This window comes from Phyllopteryx taeniolatus, chromosome 8 (genome assembly GCF_024500385.1).
Source record: "Phyllopteryx taeniolatus isolate TA_2022b chromosome 8, UOR_Ptae_1.2, whole genome shotgun sequence".
In the NCBI taxonomy this organism is placed as follows: Eukaryota; Metazoa; Chordata; class Actinopteri; order Syngnathiformes; family Syngnathidae; genus Phyllopteryx; species Phyllopteryx taeniolatus.
In genome coordinates this window covers 25499184-25524592 of record NC_084509.1, presented here as the reverse complement: position 1 = coordinate 25524592, position 25409 = coordinate 25499184, and the positions used below count along the sequence as shown (strand labels likewise).

Genomic DNA, 25409 nt, shown 5'->3' with positions numbered 1-25409 from the left:
AAAAACGCCATTGACTTCTTTAGACGGCATTGGCAGGGAATGGCTTTATTCTGAATGACATCTTTGGAGGACATTGGCAGGAAATGAGTTAACTGTTCGCATAAGCTGGCAATTTCTGAAATTATGTGTGTCTTGTATTTAAACATAAAATGAGGGAAATTATTCTGTTTTGCATTTAGTTTTACAGCAAACTCCAACTGGGGTGTCAATAAACAGTTTAAAGCATGCTCAAATTTTGATCAATTACCCAGCCTTGCGCTAGACACATTCTCTGCAGGCTGCAAACCATAAGTCACGGGTGATCTGTTTTAATTGATAGACGAGCGCCGATCACGTGTTTTCCACGGTAATCGGCCGATCATGATCGGTGTCCAATTGATCAGAGCACCATTAAGAACTATAGTAAAAATAAAAAAACTTCCATGAATCTTAGTTTGACGACGAAGGAGTGGTGGAAAGCGGGTTCTTAGGCAGAAAGAGAAGAGGAAAGCACAGAGCCCATAATTGAATGTGGGGACTTTGAATGTTGGGACTATGACAGGAAAATCTCGGGAGTTGTTTGACATGATGATTAGGAGAAAGGTCGATATATTGTGTGTCCAGGAGACCAGGTGGAAAGCCAGTAAGGCTGGAAGTTTAGGGGCAGGGTTGAAATTATTTGACCATGGTGTAGATGGGAAGAGAAATGGAGTCGGGGTTATTTTAAAAGAAGAGTTGGCTAAGAATGTCTTGGAGGTGAAAAGAGTATCAGATCGAGTGATGAGGCTGAAACTTGAAATTGAGGGTGTTATGTGTAATGTGATTAGTGGCTATGCCCCACAGGTAGGATGTGACCGAGAAGTGAAAGAGAAATTCTGGAAGGAGCTGGACAAAGTAGTTCTGAGCATCCCAGACAGAGAGAGAGTCATGATTGGTGGAGATTGTAATGGACATCGTGTTGAAGGAAACAGGGGTGATGAAGAAGTTATGGGTAAGTACGGCATCTACGAAAGGAAGTTGGAGGGACAGATTGTGGTAGACTTTGCAAAAAGGATGGAAAAGGCTGTAGTCAACACTTTTTTTTCCAGATGAGCTAGGAACATAGGGTCACCTACAAGAGCGGAGGTAGAAATATGCAGGTGGATTCCATCTTGTGGAGACGATGTAATCTGAAGTTGGTTACCAACTGTAAGGTAGTGGTAGGGGAGAGTGTGGCTAGACAACATAGGATGGCGGTGTGTAAAATGACTCTGGTGGTGGGGAGGAATATTAAGATGACAAAGGCATGTGGTGGAAGCTGAGAAAGGAAGAGTGTTGTGCGGCTTTTCGGGAAGAGGTGAGACAGGCTCTCGGTGGACAGCAGGAGCTTCCAGTGGAAGTCCACTGGACCACTACAGCCAAGGTGATCAAAGAGGCAGGCAGGAGATTACTTGGTGTATCTTCTGGCAGGAAAGGAGGGAAGGAGACTTGGTGATGGAATCTCACAGTACAGGAAATCATACAAGGAAAGAGGTTAGCTAAAAAGAATTGGGACACTGAGAGGAACAAGGAGAGGAGAAAGGAATACATTGAGATGCGACATAGGGCAAAGGTAGAGGTGGCAAAGGCCAAACAAGAGGCATATGATGACACGCATGCCAGGTTGGACACTAAAGAAGGAGAAAAAGATCTATACAGGTTGGGCAGACAGAGGGATAGAGATGAGAAGGATGTGCAGCAGGTTAGGGTAATTAAGGATAGAGATGGAAATGTGTTGAGTGGTGCCAGTAGTTTGCTAGCTAGATGGAAAGAATACTTCGAGGAGTTCATGAATGAGGAATATGAGAGAGAAGGGAGAGTAGAAGAGGCAAGTGTGGTGGACCAGGAAGTGGCAATGATTAGTAAGGGGGAAGTTAGAAAGGCATTAAAGAGGATGAAAATTGGAAAGGCAGTTGGTCCTGATGACATTCCTGTGGAGGAATATAAAGTGGGTACGTAAAGTATTCAGACCCCCTTAAATTATTCCCAGGCAAATTTTTTCCTCATTAATGTAGACACAGCACTCCATATTGACAGAAAAAAACAGAATTGTTGAAATTTTTGCAGATTTATTAAAAAGGAAAAATATCACACAACCATCAGTATTCAGACCCTCTGCTCAGTATTTAGTCGAAGCACCCGTTTGAGCTAATAGAGCCATGAGTCTTTTTGGCAATGATGCAGCAAGTTTTTCACTCGTGGATTTGCGGATCCTCTGTCATTCCTCCATCCAACCTTCTATAAGGTTGGATGGTGAACGTTGGTGGACAGCCATTTTCAGGTCTCTACAGAGATGCTCAATTGGGTTTAAGTCAGGGCTCTGGCTGGGTCATTCAAGAAGAGTCACGGAGTTGTTCTGAATCCACTCCTTCGGTATTTTAGCTGTGTGCTTAGGGTCATTGTCTTGTTGAAGTTGGACCTTCGGCCCACTCTGAGGTCCTGAGCACTCTGGAGATGTTTTTCGTCCAGGATATCCCTGTACTTGGCCGCATTCATCTTTCCTTCGATTTCAACCAGTCGTCCTGTCCCTGCAGCTGAAAAACACCCCCACAGCATGATGCTGCCACCACCATGCTTCACTGATGGGACTGTATTGGACAGGTGATGAGCAGTGCTTGGTTTTCTCCACAAAGGGTCTGAATACTTACGGCTGTATGATATATTCAGTTTTTCTTTTTTAATAAAGCTCCAAAAATGTCAACAATTCCATTTTCTTCTGTCAATATAGGGTGCTGTGTGTACATTAATGAGGAAAAAAAGTGAACAAATTATTTTAGCAATGGCTGCAATATAACAAAGAGTGAAACTTTTAAGGGGGACTGAATACTTTCCGTGCCCACTGTATATCCCTTCAATATAAATTGTGGCTCAGCGCAGGATTGCATTACTTGTTACTGATGACTTGCGTAACTCAAATGATAGCTTGACATGACTGACTTGAAATAAAGGGGGCAGCTTAATTGATATGCTTGATATCTGCCACAGTATCATGGCACTTGCTTGAAATTTAAAGATTAAGACTTAAGACTGAATGATTTGCACATATGTGATTTACGCCGACTTCTTACAATCAATCATTTTGTTTTAATCTATTGTTTTTTAGTAAACATCATGATGACTATGCGATTGTCCTATCACACATAACCTGTTCACCACCACAGACTATACTGTCTGTCCTTATTAAATGTAGGGGGAGTGGTATTTTGCTGTGCCGAATTCCAGCGGCCTGTTAGTCGGAGCAGTGAAGCAGGCAGTCAGAACAAGAACAAAGGCTGCCTAGGTACTGATGAAGCCCAATCTCATGGGGGCTGGGGCCCATAGCCAGTGGCTGGACAGGCTGATTTCCAAGGAAAGATAAGGGGCTCATCGAGTTTGAAAACTGACTTTATGGTGCGGTAAGGCTAACAGTTGTGTAAATAAATTATAAGTATGAAATGAAGTAAATATTTTCATTTTTCTGCCATTCTTCCCGGGTTTCCCTTTTGAGTGATACTTTGGCAGACATATTCTGGCATTACTGACATACTGAGTCAGCTTAGTCATAATATCATTAAGGGCAGATTTGACTGACAGTTCCTTCATTCAGCCAGCTACAATTACCAGAGGCTTTCTCTATTTCTCTTTGATTACTGACCCATTCATGGTGCCAAGGTTTCTCATTCCCAACGACGTTGCTCCAAAGCCTTCACTGTGGCCTCTTCTGCAAGAGCAATGAAGAACTATTGACAAGTCTTATGTGGCTGCCTTTTCATGGGTCTAAAAGTCCAAAGAGAGCCAGTCAGTTTCCACAATTAGAATTATATAGCTGTTAGTAAAGAATGGCAAACAGCCAAAAAGCATACCCTCTATTGCTGTCACGATTACGCTCAGCGGAGCATGGGGGAGAAATACAGGTGGTCAATTATTGATTATGTATTACTTAAAGAGATGTCTGAACATATTCAAGATAGGTAAACTCTGTTATATCAATGCTAGAACTTCCATCCATCCATCCATCCATTTTCTGAGCCGCTTATCCTCACAAGGGTCGCGGGATGCTGGAACTTTTTGGCCTTAATTCTAAGCGGTATGTGTGGAGAAATCCAGGCACTGCCCAATACAGTCCCAACAGTGAAGCATGGTGGTGGCAGCATCATGCTGTGAGGGTGTTTTTCCAGCTGCAGGGACAGGACGACTGGTTACAACCAAAGGAAAGATGAAGGCAGCCAAGTACAGGGATATCCTGGACGAAAACCTTCTCCACAGTGCTCAGAACCTCAGACTGGGCCGAAGGTTCACCTTCCAACAAGACAATGACCCTAAGCATACAGCTAAAATAACAAAGGAGTGGCTTCGGAACAACTCTGTGACTGTTCTTGAATGGCCCAGCCAGAGCCCTGACTTAAACCCAATTGAGCATCTCTGGAGAGACCTGAAAATGGCTGTCCACCAACGTTCACCATCCAACCTGACAGAACTGGAGAGGATCTGCAAGGAGGAATGGCAGCGGATCCCCAAATCCAGGTGTGAAAAGCATCATTCCCAAAAAGACTCATGGCTGTATTCGCTCAAAAGGGTGCTTCTACTAAATACTGAGCAAAGGGTCTGAATACTTATAGCTGTGTGATATTTCACTTTTTCTTTTTTAATAAATCTCCAAAAATGTCCACAATTCCATTTTTTTCTGTCAATAAGGGGTGCTGTGTGTACATTAATGAGGGGAAAACAATGAACTTAAATGATTTTAGCAAATGACTGCAATGTAACAGAGTGAAAAATTTAAGCGGGTCTGAATACTTTCCCTACCCACTGTGTGTGTGTGTGTGTGTGTGTGTGTGTGTGTGTGTATAGGGGTGTAACAGTTCGTTTTAGCAACAATTCGATTCGTATCATGAGTCATGGATGCCGATTCGATGACGATATTGGTTCATTTAGAACGATACGATCTGAAACAATTCAGTGGCTGGAAACGATTCAGTAACTTTTTAGCCAAACATTTATGTGACTGTGAAATAAATACCTGCATACTAGACAGTACAGCTGTTATTTATTAGGTTCGTGTTCTTTGTTTTAAGGGAATCGGCTAAACATTAATTACGGCCATTAAATATAAAGATTTTCCTGATGTACTTTCCTTTCATGTGTCTTATTGTGTACTGTACTGTGTATGTTTTATAATGGACTATGAGTGCTTAATAAAAGTTGTTTGATTAATTGATTTTGCAAGAAAACAAAGGGGAAAAAGAAACTTATTGTTATATTATTTCAGCGATGATTTTACCTGTTGGACCAGTTTTTTTCCTTCAAAAGAGAAAAAGAGATCCTTGGAAAAATGTATCCACTGTAAGGAGTCCCTAGCTGGACCCAAAGTTTGAGAATCTCTGTTCTAAACAATCAAATACTAATAACTAGAACTGAAGCACTGTGAGGATTCCACAAGGAAAATCATTTAGGAATCGTGTTGTTTTTTCACTGATTTGTAGCAAGCGGGTCTGAGGAACCCCCCCCCGGCAAAATTGGTAATCAAAGTAACCGGGGGGGATCCCGAGGCATTTCCATGCCAGCCAAAGGACGTAGTCTCTCCAGCGTGTCCTGGGTCGTCCCCGGGGTCTCCTTCCGGTGGGACGTGCCCGGAACCCCTCACCAGGGAGGCGTCCGGGAGGCATCCAAATCAACCACCTCATCTGGCTCCTCTCGATGTGGAGGAGCAGCGGCTCTACTCTTGAGCTACTCCTGGATGACCGAGCTCTCCAGGCACTCCGGTTTCCTCCCATATCCCAAAAACATGCATGGTAGGTTCATTGAAGACTCAAAAATTTCGCTCCCATTAGGGACTCAATGTTCTGCTGGGGGACTACAAGGCTCACATGAGATCTGGAAGGGTGTGAGGAATGGCACCCCCAATCAGAACCCAAGCAGTGTTCTGTGATTGGACTTCTGTGCTCATCACGGAGTGTCCATAATGAACACCATGTTCAAGCATCGTGTCCATACCTGCTCTTGGCACCAGGACACCAAGGGCTGTTCGATGATTGCCTTTGTGGGCGTGTCATTGGACTTGCGGCCGCTTGTCTTGGACACTCGGGTGAAGACAGGGGCGGAGCGTCAACTGATCACCACATGGTGGTGAGTTGACTCCAATAGTGTGGGAAGATGCCTGTCAGACCTGCCAGGGTCAAACGTATTGTGAGGGTCTGCTGGAAACTCCCACCTCTGGCAGAACTTCACCCATGTCCCGAGGGAGGTAGAGGACATTGAGTCCCAGTGGGCCATATTCCGTGCCTCCATTGCTGAGGCGGCTGACCGGACCTGTGGTCTTAAGGTGGTCGGTGCCTGTCGTGGCGGCAACTCCCAAACCCATTGGTGGACACCAGCGGTGAGGACGTCAAGCTGAAGGAGGAGTCCTATCGGGCCTTTTTGGCTTGTGAGACTCCTGAGGCAGCTAATGGGTACCGGCTGGCCAAGTGGAATGCAGCTTTGGTGATCACTGAGGCAAAAACTCGAGCGTGGGAGGAGTTTGGTGAGGCCATGGAGAACGACTTCCAGATGGCTTTGAGGAAATTCTGGTCCATCATCGGGCGTCTCAGGGGGGGAAGCAGTGCACCATCTACACTGTGTATAATGGGAATGGGGCGCTGCTGACCTCAACTCGGGATGTTGTTAGTCACTGGGGAGAATACTTCAAATACTTCGTCAATTCCACCGACACGCCTTCCCATGAGGAAGCAGAATCTGGGATCTGTGAGGCGGGCTCTCCTGTCTCTGGGTATCTCAGATAAATGCTGCCGAAATGAGTTTCCTCTCCAGGGTAAGAAGCTCGGTCATCCGGGAGGGGCTCAGAGAACAGTCACTGCCACTCCGCATTGAGAGGAACCAGATGAGGTGGCTCGGGCATCTGTTAAGGATGCCTCCTGGACGCCTCCCTGGTGTGGTGTTCTGGGCATGTCAAACTGAGAGGAGACCCCGGGACGACCTTGGGATCCCCCCGGAAGAGCTGGATGAAGTGGCTGGCAAGTCTTGGCTTCCCTGCTAAAGCTACTGTCCCTCGGATAAGCAGAAGAAAATGGATGGATGGATGGATATTTGTTAATATAAGATCATCTTTGTTAGACCTATAATGGGGAAATTTGGATCATTTCAGCAGCAATTGCAGATATGTAAATAAATAGGATACAAGAGAAGACGTGCAAGAAGTACATTTCACAAAATAGAAACCAAACCGTGCATTAACTATCCAATTCAATCTATCATCAATTTTGTTTGTTGCACTGAACTTGCATGGTGCTGCTACACATGATTCAAAGTTTAATGTGCTTTTATTGTAATTTCTTCAATATGTGTAACACATCCAGAGGATTGAAATTACAGTACTCAAAGGTCCCGCAGTGCAGTACAAATAACATTAATATAAAAAGCTAAGTAAAACTCTGGTATATACAGAATAAAAAGTATTAATTGAGTGTGTAAGTATCAAAGATCAGGTGATGTGTGCAACATAGTCAAGGTCAGAGAATCAAGGCAACTAAGACGTATATAAATGAGAAAAACCCCAATGCTGCTGAAGTGGCTGATGCGAGCGACCCTGTCTGGTGTGTGTGTATATTGATGTGTGTGTGTGTGTGTGGGGGGGGGGGGGGGGGGGGCTGCATGTTTGTGGGGCGTGTTTCAGAGTTCAGGTGGGCAGAGGACAGAAGAGGTAGAGGGGGGAGACTCTTGGTGTCAGTGCTGTCACTGAAGCGGTGGGCGATCTTCCTGGAGTACTCCCTCTTGGCCTCCCTGATGCCACGGGACAAATTGGCCCTGGCTGTGTCCTCAGGCCCTCCTCATCCCCAGATCTAAAAGGTGCGTTGTGGACCTTCAGTAGTCTGTAGACCTCCCCCGACAGCCATAGCTACTGATTAGCACGGACAGTGATGGACTTAGTGGTGGTGACATCATCCATGCACTTGCTGGTGTAGGCAGTAACAGTCTCTGTGTACTCCTGAAGGTCTGTGATGCAGTTGTAGATGGCAGCCTGTTTGAACATGGTCCAGTCTGTGGAAACAGTCTTGAAGTGCCTCAAGGGACCCTCTGGCCACACCTAACTGGTTGGGAGACTTTAACCAGTGGTCTGTAAACTGGCATTAGCATAACAGTGAGATGGTCTGAGGTGCTGAGGAGGGGAAGAGCCTTGTAGGCCCCTCACAGGGGGGTAAAGACATTGTCCAGAGTGCTATTTCCCTGTGTTGAAAAGTCAATGTTTGAGTATAGTTTAGGAAACACAAGCCTTGGGGTCAGCATTGTTAAAGTCCCCAGCTAGGATGAGGAAAGCATCTGGGTGGGCCGTCAGCTGTTCACTGATATGATGGTATAGCTCATTTTGCGCCTCACTCCTGTTATTGCTGGAGTTTGGAGGAATATAGACTGCAACAAGCAGTATGGCAATGAATTCCCTCGGTAAATAAAATGGTCGGCACTTCAGAGCCATAAACTCCAGTAGCAGTGAGCAGTGTTGACTGACCAAGATAGCGTCCCGGCATCATTAATGTAAACACACAGTCTGCCGCCGCGAGTCTTACCTACCACGAGAGTTCAGTCCGCTCGGTGCATGCTCGCCGGTCGAGCTGAATGGAGCTGTCTGGAACACTGCTGTTAAGCCATGTTTCCACAAACGCAAAAACACAGCACTCTCCCACAGTCTTACGGGTAGAGCGGAGCAGTCGAATGTAATCCATCTTTTTGTCCAGAGAGCGTACATTGGCTAACACGATGGAGGGAATAGCCAGCTTGTGTGGTTTAGCCGCTATCCTAGCTCGGATACCTCCGCGCTTGCAATGTTTCTGCTTCCTCCTTCGCTGTTCATGGCGCCTCCACTCAGGGCGCGATGCAGGAGTGGGGGTCGCAGCGGTTGTAGGCACCTGGAGCTGACCGGAGTTCCGTAGCTCCTCAGTGAGAGTCGTAGTAGTTTTGCCGATGTCGAGCAGAAGCTTACAACTGTATCTGCGTCTTGGAACATGTAGACATCAGAATCATCTTTATTTGCCAAGTATGTCCAAAAAAAAGCCCCCTGATATGGGCTGTTCGGTCCCTGTACGACCGGAGTCAGAGTTTGGTCCACATATCCGGCAGTAAGTCAAACTTGTTTCCGGTGAGGGTTGGACTCCGCCAAGGCTGCCCTTTGTCACCGATTCTGTTCATAACTTTTATGGACAGAATTTCAAGGTGCAGCCGCGGCATAGAGGGGCTCCGGTTTAGTGGCCTCAGTATTGCATCTCTGCTTTTTTCAGATGATGTGGTTCTGTTGGCCTCATCAGGCCATGATCTCAACTCTCACTGGAGCGGTTCGCAGCAGAGTGTGAAGCGGCTGGAATGAGAATCAGTACCTCTAAATCTGAGACCATGGTCCTCAGTCGGAAAAGTGTGGCGTGCCCTCTCCAGGTCGGGGATGAGATCCTGCCCCAAGTGGAGGAGTTCAAGTATCTTGGGGTGTTGTTCACGAGTGAGGGACGAATGGAACGGGAGATCGACGGGCGGATCGGTGCATTGTCTACAGTGATGCGGACTTTGTATCGGTCCGTTGTGGTGAAGAAGGAGCTAAGCCGAAAGGCGAAGCTCCTGATTTACCGGTCGATCTACGTTCCTACCCTCACCTGTGATCACGAGCTGTGGGTCGAAAAGAAAGAACAAGATCCCGGATACAAGCGGCCGAAAATGTGTTTCCTCTGCAGGGTGTCTGGGCTCTCCCTTAGAGATAGGGTCAGAGGCTCAGTCATCCGGGAGGAGCTTGGAGTAGAGCCGCTGCTCCTCCACATTGAGAGGAGCCAGATGAGGTGCCTGGGGCATCTGATTCGGATGCCTCCCAGACATCTCCCTGGTGAGGTGTTCCGGGCACGTCCCACCGGGAGGAGACCCAGGACACGCTGGAGAGACTACGTCTTTCAGCTTGCCTGGGAACGCCTCGGGATCCCCCCGGAAGAGCTGGATGAAGTGGCTGGGGAGAGGGAAGTCTGGGCGTCCCTGCTAAAGCTACTCCTCCCACGACCTGACCTCGGATAAGCGGTGGAAAATGGATGGATGGATGGAAGGCGGGGGTTCTGAATTGCGCTTTGTCTGGTCCCTCACCTATGACCTGTTTGCCGTGGATGACCCTGTCAGTCGCAAAAAGCCCAAGACAACTTAGCTCCTAGGCTCTTTGGGAGACACAAACCCCTCCACCACGATAAGGTGACAGCTCAGGAAGGAGACCCAATAAAAGTATATTACTTATATTCTTTGACTAAACCCTCTCGTGCAAAATCAGTCACTGAGCCTTATTATCAATGTAAAAGTATACCAGTGATTTCCAACCTTTATGGAGCCAAGGCACATTTTACAATTGAAAAATCTCACGGCACACCAACAAACAAAAATGTCACGAAAAGTGGGTACATTAATTACTCTATGTACTTCCTGCTATCTAATAGAATAGCATGTATTTGTTCTGTCTGTCACTATGCCTCACTAGCATAAATAGATGAACAAAGATATATTATTGAAAATAAATTTTTTTTGGGAGCAATTACATAACATTTTGTAACACACTGGTTGAGAATCACTGAAGTATACGTGTTATGCTTTGTGATGAAGCTCATGAGGTCTCATGTGATTGTGTACATGTACTTTACATAAGGTTTTGACTGGTCCGTATATTTAAATATACTCCATGTTGTGAATGTTCGCACCCACAACAGCTAAGTTAGATGTAAATGCTTGATATGGTTTTTTGTTTTGTCTTTGACCAAGTATTTCAAAATTCCCTCAACCTATTTTTTTTCTTCATTATGTATTCAGTGGTGATGGGCAAATTCAAATTATTAATTTTTCTCATTCTTTGTTTTTTAAATCTTTGGATGTGACATCTAGTGTAACGTCCTAAATATGATGCCAGAGGGTAGCACTTAAAAAAGAATTCTCCCTGTAAAATTTTATTGATGTTCTGACGCCTGTAAGGGGTGTTATGGAGACATCAGACCAAGTGGACTGTCTCGCTAGACTCCATTGAGATGAATAGTTATTTTACAGACTCTTGTCAGTCTGGCTACTGAGGTGCTTACGAACACACATCAACAAGCACATCAACAAAAATACAGAGGATTGTTTCTTTTCCTGCTCCATGGGGGATGACCACTTATACACATGCACACACAGGAAACCAGATCTAGCTCATCCACCAACTGCTTCATGACATCAATAATTCATTAGGCAACAGCTATTGGTCCCCTGGGTCAGACAAAAGGACATAGAAATATGTAGGAAGTAGATGTGACTCAGAATTAAAGAAATAATTGTCGGAGAAAATATGTAAACCTTTTGGAATTACCTGAATTCATGCATAAATAAAGTCATAATGAAGACAAAGTCAGTATGCTTAAAATAATACCGCGCAAACAATTATACACACATGGATAAAATTGTTGGTACCCCTCTCTTAATGAAAGAAACACCCACAGTGGTCACAGAAATAACTTGAATCTGACAAAATTAATAATAAATACAACTTTTATGTAAATTAAAAAAATGAAAGTCACACATTGCTTTTGAATTGTGGTTCATCAGAATTATTTTATAAAAGAAACTCCTGAAACAGGCCTGGACAAAAATGATGGTACCCCTAGAAAAGATTGAAAATATCTTGACCATGGGGACTTGGTCAAACAAGGTCTGTCCTCCTAATTAGCATCCCAGGTGTCTTCAAACTTGTAATCAGTTAGTCGGCCCATTTAAAGTGTGGCAAGTAATCACTGTCCTTGTTTGGTGACGTGGTGTATACTCCATGGACTAGAGGAAGCGAAGGAGAGCATTTTCTCAGAAATTAGAAGATTATAGACAAGCACATTAAAGGTCCCATATTTTGGCTGTTTAGACCTCCACAGAGTGTACTCTCCAAAATGGACCAAATATAAAAATGTCAATTTCATCCATCCATCCATCCATTTTCTGAGCCGCTTCTCCTCACTAGGGTCGCGGGCGTGCTGGAGCTTATCCCAGCTATCATCGGGCAGGAGGCGGGGTACACCCCGAACTGGTTGCCAGCCAATCGCAGGGCACATACAAACAAACAACCATTCACACTCACATGCACACCTACGGGCAAGTTAGAGTCGTCAATTAACCTACCATGCAAGTTTTACCAGTGTCCAGAAAAGGCCCCTCTGACAGTTACTTCTGTTTGACCAAGTTTTGTATCCGCTTTGTTCATATTTGGCTAAGACCCACCCCCTTTCCTCTGATTGGTTGCCTCCGTGTAGAAGACCCAACCCTCACTACTTGTGAGAGCACGTGTTTGTTATTGTTGACAACGCTGGCCCGGGGGCGGAGAGGTAGGCGGAGATCTTCGCTAGTGACGTACAATAGATAAGCTCGAGAAATTTTAATGACCTGATTGGAGGCCTCTCATCAGAATAACATCTGGAACTCATGAATGTGTGGATGATTTTAATTTATATTTTACGTTTACTGAGGCACCATGGAGCCAATATAACATACCAAATACTCGTAAAAAATTGGTATGGTAATATATGGGACCGTTAAAGGTAAAGACCAGAAGGCAATCTCCAACCAGCTAGATCTTCCTGTGTCATCAGTTGCACATATTATTCTGAGATTTAAGATCCACAAGACTGTAGCCAACCTCCCTTGACGTGGCCGCAGGAGAAAAATTGATGACAAATTGAAGAGATATATACTAATACTAATGGTAACAAAAGAGTCCAGAACAACCTCCAAAGAAATTAATGGTGAACTCCCAACGTCAAAGTACATCAGTGTCTGATCGCACCATCCGTCGTCGTTTGAGCCAAAGTGGACTTCATACGAGGCGACCAAAGAAGATAATAAATCATAAAAAAGTGATATTTCCCAAATTCCCAAACTGCATGTTGACAAGCCACAAAGCTTTTGGGAAAATGTCCTATGGACAGACGAGACAAAACTGGAACATTTTGGGAAGGCACATAAGCTCTATGTTCACAGATGCAAAAATGAAGCATATCAAGAGAAGAACACTGTCCCTACTGTGAAACATGGAGGGGGCTCTGTTATGTTCTGGAGCTGCTTTGCTATGGTGTCTTAAAGTTTTACAGGGTACAATGAAATCTCAAGACGTTGAAGGTATTCTAAAGCGAAATGTGCTGCCCAGTGTCAGAAATCTTGGTCTCATTTGCAGGTTATGGGTCTTGCAACTGGATAATAACACAGCTAAAAACACACAAGAATGGCTCAGAGAAAAACATTGTGCTATTCTGAAGTGGGCTTCTATGAGCCCTGATCGAAATCCTATTGAGCATATGTGAAAGGAATTGCCGTCTGGAGAAAACACCCTTTAAAACCTGAGATGACTGGAGCAAACTATTAAGGGTCCCATCATTTTTGTCGAGACGTGTTACATGAGTTAGTCTTTTAAAAATAATTCTGTAGAAACACAATTCAAAAGCAATGTATGATTTTCTTTGGTTAATCTTCATTTTTTGTAATTTATTATTACTTTTGTCAGATTTAGGTTATTTCTGTGACCACACTGGGTTTTTCTTTCATTAACAGGGGGGTACCAACAATTTTATCCACGTGTCTATGATTTGCTGTTTTGTTTTTGTGAACCCTCAAGTCTACGAACTTCTCTAAGTGCGGAACGGAGTCAGGAGTCAACCAACCTTGAGTCCATGTCCATCAATTCATGTGACGAGATTGAGGTGTTGGTTAAAGCCGCCCTTGGTAAAAAGACACCCGGGTTTTGAGTTTTCTCTTCTCAAAAAGCATTACCTCACACAAGAGAGCTCTTAGAATACCTACAATTAAAAATTGTTAACTTGTATGACGCTTGAAAGGGTCACAAAATGATCTGTAAAAGCCTTGATGCTCATCAGTCCATGCTGTAAGACTATAAATGGAAACAGTTCAGCACTGTACTACCCTCCTTAGGAGTGGTCGACCTGTAAAGATGAGTAGCACAGAATGCTCAATGAAGTGAAGAAAAACCTTGCTAACATCAATGAAAAAAATGAATCCCCAAGTTTATCAAGATATTTATCCGGTGAATAAAAGGCCATCTGTTCACCTATTGTAGCTTAACAGAAGCTTGGTGATGCAACAGGACAAAGACTCAAGGCCGATTGCCTCAATGCCGCGGCGCATCGAGGCAGCACGGGGAGAACATGCAAACTCCACACAGATGGGGCCGGGATTTGAACCCCGGTCCTCAGAACTGTGAGGCAGATGTGCTCACCAGTCGTCCACCTTGCCGCCAACTGAAGCCAAACCACGGCAAAAACTTAAAACATAAAAAGCAGTGGAATAATAGCTGACGATTCCGGGGGATGGTCGGTTCTATTGATGCCATTGTGACTCGTAATAATAAAGAAAAAATAATGACTACAGTATCTGCACCTTCACATCCAAAATGTAATCTCTTCATTTAATCGCTAATGACCCAATGCAACTGCTTAGCTGGGGGCTGTGTTCGCTACTCCGCTACAAACAGTGCCTCGTCCAATTAAATAAGTCGAGAACAAGTTCCTTATCGCACAATAATTCATTCATTGTAGGGAAGTGTATTTCCTTGAATTTGTGATAGAATTCGGCATGCCTGGCCATCTGTGAGGTCTTTAGCTAGTAGCAAGTAGCAAGTAGCTGTAGAATGTGTCTGACAGACAGACTTCCCATGTCAGTCCGGCACACCCTGGCTGTGGGACATGTAGGCAAAATAATTCCAGAAACACTGTGTGCATAATGTTTATCCACGAGGAGTTTGTCTGCCAGAGTACAGAACCCTGGCTGTCGGTCATGTAGGCAAAATAATTCCAGAAACACAAGAGTAATTTCCGCCGCTAAAAATCACAGTTTGGTTTTGGTACTGGTACTCGGTGCAACACTAATGTGGAGGTTACCCTCATTTGAATAAATTGGGGGAAGAGTCAACCCAGGCCAACTGAACAATGTTTAACGTTAATATTTGTTTTATTTAGGTTGTTACTGCTTATGGAGTGATTTACCTGTAATTTGTGCATGACGGTTGCAAATGTTTTCCATGAACGCAAAGAGCCATATGTCACTTGAAATGTTACATGTACAGAGTACTGTATCTTTAAAGTATTCACAGCATGTCACTATTTTCACATTTTGCTATGGAACAGCCTGCGATTGGCTGGCAACCAGTTCAGGGTGTACCCCGCCTCCTGCCCGATGACAGCTGGGATAGGCTCCAGCACGCCCGCGACCCTAGTGAGGAGAAGCGGCTCAGAAAATGAATGAATGAATGAATGCTATGTAACAGCATCATTCCAAGATGGAATTAATTACCGGTATCTTCTTTTCCTTCAAAATTCTGCAACTATGGGAATGTGTGGTTGAGATTATTGCTTCCAAAGGAAGCTTAATCAGTTTTTGAATTCAAAGGTTAACATACTTTTTCTGCACTGTGAAGTTTAAAGATTGTGTTCATGAAAATATAGTTGTGTGCTGTTCTTTGTTTGCATTAATTAGCATGTGATATAGCTAAAAACAAGCTGTTAAACATTGTATTTGATACATTTTGATTGTATTTTATACCAAGTGTAAGAAATAAAATAGTAATACAATAAGCATATTCAGTGATTCAGACCAACAATTGAGTTATGAATTCCGGCCCACCCTGTACTACATACTGTATACACACTTATTCAGTATAGTATTGGAATGTTTCTTCAGTCCATACACTAATTTAACATTTTTAATGCTCACCAAATAGACTACATACTGTATTTTTAATGAAGACTATATCTGGATGGATTCTTTCAGGGATGTCTCCAGGGAGCCCGAGCCCAAGAAAACGTCACGAGTCATCAGATAGTCTGGCATCTGATCACATTGGGCAGGACGATGAGGAGTGGCTTTCTCAGGTCAGGCCCTTATCTTTACTAATTGAGCAGTGACATTGTGACACAATCAAGCAGACGTAATCTCCATCATTCGCTATGGTGACACCCAGAGCATACTTATTCAGGTCCCAGTCACAGCTTGCGTTGTTGCTTTGTGTTCTATAAATATTTTATATGAATTTTATTGCATGCCTGAACACATTTACCATTCTTCCTTTGTCTTACGTGATTTGTTTTTAGAGCCCATCAATTTTGAATTTTACTTTTTCCAGTAACAGTTACATGCAATAAATCCAATGCGACATGGCTGAAGTTGCCATTTAAACATGATAAATTGCAAATCTTCTTTATACAGGTATACCGTAGCTACGGTTTGTGAAAACCGGGTCAATCAAAAATCTTTGTGCACCAAAAATATTAGCGTAAGGTGTTTCAGTCCCATCTTTTTTGGAACGTGTTGCAGCCATAAAATTCTAAGTTAATGATTATTTGTTAAAAACAGTAAATTTGATCAGCTTGAACATTAAATATCTTGTCTTTGTACCATATTCAATTAAATATTAAAAGGGCTCATGTTGAACATGACACAATGTCCCAACTTCATTGGAATTGGGGTTGTATATAATCACGTAAATTAGACTCCTCAAACACTCAAGCACATTATACAAATGCATGGAATAACTGTTTAAGGCGCTTAAATTATAAAGATTAAAATATTTCCTGAAACGGCGGCACGGTGGCCGACTGGTTAGAGCGTCAGCCTCACAGTTCTGAGGACCCGGGTTCAATCCCCGGCCCCGCCTGTGTGGAGTTTGCATGTTCTCCCCGTGCCTGCGTGGGTTTTCTCCGGGCACTCCGGTTTCCTCCCACATCCCAAAAACATGCATTAATTGGAGACTCTAAATTGCCCGTAGGCATGACTGTGAGTGCGAATGGTTGTTTGTTTCTATGTGCCCTGCGATTGGCTGGCAACCAGTTCAGGGTGTACCCCGCCTCCTGCCCGATGACAGCTGGGATAGGCTCCAGCACGCTCGCGACCCAAGTGAGGAGAAGCGGCTCAGAAAATGGATGGATGGATATTTCCTGAAACATTAAATGACGTGGCCAAATTTACGGTCTCACTGCAGACAGTAGATCACACAGCAGGCAACGGAGAAGACTCGAGGAAGCATGCGGGATTGCACAGATTTGAGGGGGCCCGGCGTTTGTTTCAGGGTGCCGTGCCCCCTCTTTCCTCGCTGTGTAGCCGGCCCCGGCCACAGGTGTCCCAGGTTCTTACCTCTTATAAAATAAAACATAACTTTGTTTATGTAGCAATAAATGATAGTATAGTTTGCCCCCTGCCCCCCCCCCCCCCCCCAAAAAAAAAAATATTCCAGGCTGCTACACAGAATTTTATTATTTTCTTTTCCATAAAATTTCACGTGTACCACCTCGGGGTGTAACGATTCCTTGTGGCAACAATTCATGTTTGTCGATTTCATTGAAGGAAGATAATGGTTCATTTACAATGATACGATCTGAAACAGTTCAGTGGCTTGAAATTGATTCAGTAACTTTTTATCCAAAAAATACCTCCATACCTGTTGTTTTATAAGTAAATTAGCTCAAATTAATTATGGTAATTAAATATAAAGATTTTCCTGATGTACAGAATCAGACTCAGAATCCTCTTTATTTGCCAAATATGTCAAAAACACAAAAGGAATTTGTCTCCAGTAGTTGGAGCTACTCTTGTATGACAATAGACAGCCATTTGACAATAAATACTTTTGAGACATGAAAACATAAAAACCTACTACGGAGAGTCACTTAGCCTCTAGCAGTTTAATTGCAAGAGGGAAGAAGCTGTTGGAATGTCTGCTGGTTTTAGTTTGCATTGTGCGGTAGCGCCTACCTGAGGGAAGGAGCTGGAAGAGGTAATGACCAGGATGTTGAGGGTCCAAGAGGATTTTGCATGTTCTTGTCTTAGTTCTGGCAGCGTGCAAGTCCTCCTTGGTAGGTAGGGGGGTACCGACGATTTTTCCGGCATTCCTGATTGTCGCAATCGGAGTTTGTCGTTTTTGCGGCAGCACCAAACCAGACTGTGATGGATGAACACAGGACTGATTCGATGACTGTTGTGTAGAACTGCCTCAACAACTCCTGTTGCAGGCTGTGCTTCCTCAGAAGCCGCAGGAAGTACATCCTGTGCTTGGCCTTTTTGAGGACGGAGTTGATGTTGATCGCCCACTTCAGGTCTTGACAGACTGTAATTCCCAGGAACTTGAAGGTTTCAATGGTTGACACAGGGCAGTTGGACAGCGTGAGGGGCAGCAGGATGCTTCCTGAAGTCCACGATCATCTCTACAGTGTTCAGCTCCAGGTCGTGTCGGACGCACCACAGCTCCAGCCGCTCCACTACAATGTTCAACAATTCCCTTTCTTTTTCTTTTTTTTTTTTTTCTTTGTCAATATGGGGTGCTGTGTGTACATTAATGAGGAAAAAAAAAGTTTTAGCAAATGGCTGAAATATAACAAAGAGTGAAAAATTTAAGGGGCTCTAAATACTTTCCGTACCCACTGTATGTCTTTACCGTTATTCCGATTGTACAAAGACAAGTGTGTAATGGGTTTAATGAATCACTTGTATCTGTAGAGTTTCACATGATTTTTGAAGCTATTTTTGTCTTTCTCATTATGCAATGTATGTCTTGTAGCGTATATTCATTTTGGACAAAAGCGTAATTAATTTTGGAAAAGAATATGCCGGAAGCGAACGCCTGCATTCGCTTCCGGTTTATTTAGTTTGACATACGTTTGTTATAATCGAACTATCTTTGTCTCGTAAAGGGACACCACGTCTCTTTTCATACATTTAAACTTTAGGAAATGCGACGAAAAACCTCGATCAATCTCTGTTATCTAAAAGGCTGCTACATTTATGTAATACGAGTTCTCGATTACAGCGGTTTCAATATTAAACACACACAAAACAAAACAGGAAGTGGCATTTCACAGAAAATGTAATTAAATCTAAAAGGGAAACTACAGGGAAACCAGTGCAGAGGGGCTTAACTATGGAAAGAAACTAATAATGGTAATAGAAAGGAAAATGAGCATACGTAAAGAAAAATAGGACATTGTGTTGTGGCGTGAATAGGTTACGGCGTGTTGAGCTGGTACAAAGTTGGAACTTGTGTGAGCCTGGTATTTTACCCCAAAATTATTAGGCTCTGATTTTGTACATTCTGGCAACGATCGCCATGCTCTACTCACGACCGTAGTTCAGTTGGACCTCAGTATGGTCTGTCTCCGAGCATCTCAGGAGGAAAAGAAGCAGGTTTAGTTGAGGAGGAAGCTGCACAAAAAGTAAAAACAAAAAAGGTGCAAAAAGAAAGTTGTTGTCCACACGTTCGGACAACAAAGAGAGCCAAGAAGACAAGAATGCGAGAAGGCGGAAGTCGAAGGGTTAAATACCCAGGGGGTGTGTCTTACGGACCAGGGAAGCGGAGAAGAACATGCCCATCGGCTTGAATTTAGTCTACAAGTTGGCACGTAAAAAAACAGTTTTAAAAATCACATATTAATCTAAAATACTCCTAACTTTGTACTCTTAGTCATGGATCAAGCATATAGACTGATTGTCTAAACTTTAGTCTTGGCAAATCAACTACAGTGGGTACCGAAAGTATTCAGACCCCATTAAAATGTTCACTCTTTGTTATATTGCAGCCATTTGCAATATAAATAATTTTAAGTTAATTTTTTCCCCCTCATTAATGTACACACAGCACCCCATATTGACAGAAAAAAATGGAATTGTTGAAATTTTTGCAGATTTATTAAAAAGAAAAACTGAAATATCACACAGCCATAAGCATTCAGACCCTTTGCTCAGTATTTAGTAGAAGCACCCTTTTGAGCTAATACAGCCATGAGTCTTTTTGGGAATAATTTTTTTACACCTGGATTTTGGGGATCATCTGCCATTCCTCCTTGCAGATCCTCTCCAGTTCTGTCAGGTTGGATGGTGAACGTTAGCCATTTTCAGGTCTTTCCAGAGATGCTCCATTGGGTTTAAGTCAGGGCTCTGGCTGGGCCCTTCAAGAATAGTCACGGAGTTGTTCTGAAGCCACTCCTTCGTTATTTTAGCTGTGTGGTTAGGGTCATTGTCTTGTCTTGTCTTCGGCCCAGTCTGAGGTCCTCAGCACTCCAGAGAAGGTTTTCGTCCAGGATATCCCTGTACTTGGCCGCATTCATCTTTCCTTTGATTGCAACCAGTCGTCCTGTCCCTGCAGCTAAAAAACACACCCACAGCATGATGCTGCCACCACCATACTTCACTCTTGGGACTGTATTGGACAGGTGATGAGCAGTGCCAACACATCCACGCACATGCACACACACACACACACACACCAGACTCAACCTATATGTATGCTACTCTTTGTAGCACCGCGGGCCCTTGAGTACCGTAATTTCAACCCTCTGCATGTGTTACGCATATTGAAGAATTGACAATAATAGCACCTTGACCTTGACCTTGATTTCATACTGTTTGGCTTCAAATCAAGAGGACAGTCCTCAACGTCTCGTAGCCGAACCTGTAAACTGACAAATTAATGACACAGACATCAAGGCATACTTTTAAAATATTCCTGGAGGTTTGTTTGTTAGAAACGTGGGATTTCAATGTCCACAGGCAGTGTCTCTAATCACCACTGGGGGGTGATTGTGTTCCATTGTTCAACAGTCATCAATCACTTCCTTCCCCAATCATGCTGTGCAAGTCATGAAGTTTTATGGTGTCAGATGATATGAACCAGGTTTCCTGTGTCTTGTGGAAGTATTCTGGCTGGGTGAGCTTCAAGAGGCAACAGTTTGTCAGTTCTTGGGGTTGGCGTAACAACTGGGCCATAGTCACTACAGTCTTTAACGTTATGCAACGTTATGTATTTCAGTGGGCCACCACTATTTGCTCTGTCCATAGGTTTTCATTTACTATGTCAGGCATCAGAATAGCTCAGATAAGTGGGCACATGGCTCCACACATCAATTCTGGTCCAACTGCCCATTTTTGGCATCCACTTTAGAACATTTCAGAGCTGCATTTCATGACGTCATCATGGCTGACTCGGGACTCTCTGCTTGTGTGATATCGATGAGTCGGACTCCATATTTCTTTCTACCTGTCAGAATATCCTTAGCACTGCTGCTCCCCTAAGAAACTAGCTACTCTAAACCTAAGCTGAGCTGTAGTTTAATGGACTTACTCATATTGTTCGACGGGAATTCAGAAGAGAAGAGCTCAAATGAAAAAACGAAAAACTACAGGTGTCCTGGCGTAAACATCACGACACCTTCAGGGAAAAGGTCATATAGTTTTTTTATATTCTTTTAAATAACTGCCATAAGGCCCATGTAATGTATCATGTAAAATGTTAAACTCTGTTCTTAATCCTGCCAAAGCTAGCTGTATGGAAGCCTCTGCTGAAGCTAACTCAGAATTGTAGCATCTGGATTTACCATCTAGCTTCAGTGATTTCACTGGCAGCTGCTCAGTTAGATGGCTGGACAGTCTTTTTTATTTTTTATTTTTTAATTGTCACAAAATATTTTCAGCCAACTTTCATGCCACCTAAGTTCCTAGGAATGATAAACCTGTGCACGTGCGATATTATTCTCCCAGTACGCCTCAATTCATCCTTACTGCCACAGAAGAAGTGTTTTCATAAATATAAAGACAACGTTGGACATCATCATCAAACTCTTTGTCAAGAAAACAATCGGAAGGTTTTGGGTGTGCTTCAAAGTATCTTTGAGCAAAATTATGAACCCCTTACTTAGTTGTTCCTGATGCTGTTTCTTCATCTGTAGATGAATTCTGTCACAATGTAAAAGTGCATTGATTTGAGTTGTATTTAACAATGTTTATTAAAGCAGGTGTAGTTTGCAGTGGTCTACAATTTCCTCATTGGTTGTGTCATTCAAAATTAAGCATTATCATATTTTTAAAGGCACAATTTTTGATACAGCTCTTGTATCGAATCTTATGAGTTGCGCAAGTGATTCAAATGTTGTGGCTGGTTTTAGTGTACAGTGTATTGATACTAAACCACCTTGTCACGTTAATTACTAAAGTATTTGGAACCACTATGTTTCTCGCCGCCTGTTCTTAAAACTCATTGACGGATTTAGTCAAAGTCAAATATCCATGTTAACTGGGAGGGCTGGCAGTGAATGAGTTTTAACCAAACTTTGTTTTGTTGGTTTGTGTTTGAAATTGTGTGTAGCCTGTATCCTGAACTCTCTTTTTAGCCTGAACAAACTTTTCCTCCTGATGATTTTGTCGTATACAGTAGAGCGTTTTAAGAGGTCCTCTATTCTAACATTATTGACTTTTTTATCCAGGTGGAGATTGTAACTCATACAGGTCCGCATCGTCGGCTGTGGATGGGACCCCAATTTCAGTTTAAGACCATTCATCCCTCAGGCCAGACTACAGTCATTTCATCTTCCTCCTCAGTGCTTCAGTCTCAGAGCCCATCTGATGCACAGCAGCCTCTTCTGGATTTTGACACAGATGACCTGGACTTACATAGCCTGAGGTATTGTTAAAATAAATATTATGCCACTGTCTATAGTTGATTAGCGTGTTCTTGCAACCCAACTTTTTGACGTCAATATCTACAGTGCTTTCCACTGAAAAATAACACCCTTATGTCATTAAAAAAAACATAAATATATTAACAGTCATAGAAATATGGAAAGAAATTGAGAAATGTATTGTATTAACATGTTTGACAACAACAAGGTATCAGACAGGCTTTTCCTCTTTTTGATTGTAATATTTTTCAAACAATCTTTGACAAGACCACACAAATGTTGGTTGCTAGCCCTTCTCTTTACTGCACAGTTTAATATGTCAAATGAGAACATCCAATATAGTCAATACATTGTCATGGCAACTAACTTCCGAATGAGAGAAAACCGTTTAGGTTTGGATGTGATTCGAGTGTCCTGAACTTCAAAATCCTCTCCTTCAGCGATTGGGGAAAAAAAAGAACTTCCTCAGAATTCGTCCAAATAAAAGGTTAAGTTGCATGTTGAGTATCACATGAATGACTCATCACCAACACATGTTGAGAAACGTCCTTTGACAACTCAAGACTCGATCTCTCTTGTCACAGTTGATGAATCAATTTAGCTTGGTACACATAGAAAAAGATATTTGGCTCATTTTGAGCTCAATTACCTCCTTCTGACCAAAATCAGCAAAGGGCCTATAATTGGTCTCCAGGGATTATCTTGATTGATTATCCTGTGATGGGGGTGTGTTTAGAATGTTTTTTCTTTCTCCCTGATATGCTTAGGTGAGGGCCGACAACTGTAAATGTTAAACATGTTCAACATATGCAATTGAAATGTCGAGCCACTTCATTCTTTTGACATGAAAGGGAACGATACAAGACCTGAAGTTTTACCAGATTTCAGAAATTGAAGAGTGTTATTGTACACAATTCCAGGGTCGCCAACCTTTTTGGAAGTGAGAGCTACTTTTTGGGGTACTGATTCATGTGAAGGGCCACAGTTTTATACAATCGGAAATAACAAATTTGCCCAAATTACAAATTAATAGTATTCATTCATGTAAAGACATTGATCATGTTAATGATTTCTCACAATAATTAGGAAACAGATAAATATCAATATGCAACACTTTATTTCTATAGATTTCTGCCAGGTTTCTGCCATCTATCCATTAATCTTCTATTGTCATCAATCACGTGTCAAGGGTCTGCTGGAGGCTATCCTCGCTGGTTTTTGGCGAAATGTGGGGTACACCCTAGACTGGTCGCCAGCCGATTGCAGGGCACATATAGATAAGCAACCATTCACACTCACATTCACGCCCAAGGACACGCAATGAACCTAACATGTTTTTGGAATGTGGGGGGGGGAACCGGAGTACCGAGAGAAACCCCTCACAAGCTAAGGGAGAGCATGCAAACTCCACACAGGAATGCCGGAGCCTGCACTCGAACCGCCAACCTCAGACACGTGAGGCAGCCTTGCCGTTTTTGCACTGTCCGCCAAGGCATTCGGTAAAATCAAGATTACAAGCTGAGGACTTTTGCCACTGTGATGTTACCAGAAAAGCTAACAGTCAGTCTAGCTTATCTGCATCTTCTACTACTTTTTCTTTTTTGTATTTTACAGCAGTCTGGATGCCCTCTTGAATACACCACACACTAAAAATGTGGTCAGTGTATGGTAATTTAGGTCTTAACTGTGTATGCACACGTGAATCTGTTTCCAACAATGTGCATATTTGGCATTTTTAGGATGCAGCCCTTGCGTTCGGATCCTGTCAGCATGCCTGGGTCATCACGGCTGTTAGCTGATCGTCAAGGACAGACTAACATCATGGATGCAGGTCCAGGTAGGAAAATGCTTTTTTTTGTTTATTTCCCCTTGCTGAAAAAAACAACAAAAACGTTTGTCAGGTCAGATGCCTTTTTGTTGTTAATATATTGTGAGCTTTTTTTGTTGTTGTTTTTTTGTTATCATATGAATTGAGAGCAGAGGTTGTATCAGACTTATTTTCTTTGGATGGACCCAATGGATGAAGTTTGGTTTGAATTTCATAAATACTAGGAGGACTCAAATAGACATTAGCTGTTTTAGCTTCCAGCATCTTTCTTCAATGTTCAAAATGATTTTGTTAGACGGTAAGCAGAAATCAAATGTTGTGTTCTCTTTAGCAGTTCATTGATGTCATAAATGCAACACTACTTTTTTTTAATACATACAGAAAAAAAGAATATATATATATATATATATATATATATATATATATATATACGCACACACTGGGTATGGAAAGTATTCAGACCCCCTTAAATGTTTCACTCTTTGTTATATTGCAGCCATTTTCTAAAATCATTTAAGTTATTTTTTTTCCTCATTAATGTACACACAGTACCCCATATTGACAGAAAAAAAACAGAATTGTTGAAACTTTTGCAGATTTATTAAAAAAGAAAAACTGAAATATCACACAGCCATAAGTATTCAGACCCTTTGCTTGTGACACTCATATATTTAACTCGGGTGCTGTCCATTTCTTCTGATCATCCTTGAGATGGTTCTCCACCTTCATTGGAGTCCAACTGTGTTCGATTATACTGATAGGACTTGATTAGGAAAGCCACACACCTGTCTATATAAGACCTTACAGCTCACAGTGCATGTCAGAGCAAATGAGAATCATGAGGTCTAAGGAACTGCCTGAAGAGCTCAGAGACAGAATTGTGGCAAGGCACAGATCTGGCCAAGGTTACAAAACATTTTCTGCTGCAGTTAAGGTTCCTCAGAGCACAGTGGCGTCCATAATCCTTAAATGGAAGACGTTTGGGACGACCAGAACCCTTCCTAGAGCTGGCCGTCCGGCCAAACTGAGCAATCGGGGTAGAAGAGCCTTGGTGACAGAGGTAAAGAAGAACCCAAAGATCACTGTTCTAGAAAGTCAACCATCACTGCAGCCCTCCACCAGTTGGGGCTTTATGGCAGAGTGGCCCG

At 42.9% G+C, this 25409-nt stretch overlaps 1 protein-coding gene across 8 annotated transcripts in view; it reads left to right on the top strand.

Moving 5' to 3' along the window:
* The window catches only part of bcas3 (BCAS3 microtubule associated cell migration factor), a 403546-nt gene that overhangs the window by 135732 nt on the left and 242405 nt on the right, over positions 1 to 25409 (top strand). For all 8 annotated transcript variants that reach the window (XM_061781698.1, XM_061781697.1, XM_061781693.1 and 5 more), the window contains 3 exons: positions 15766 to 15866; positions 22239 to 22435; positions 24173 to 24270. In XM_061781698.1, the coding sequence (XP_061637682.1) occupies positions 15766 to 15866; positions 22239 to 22435; positions 24173 to 24270 (396 nt within the window). The remainder of the gene's footprint in view (positions 1 to 15765; positions 15867 to 22238; positions 22436 to 24172; positions 24271 to 25409) is intronic.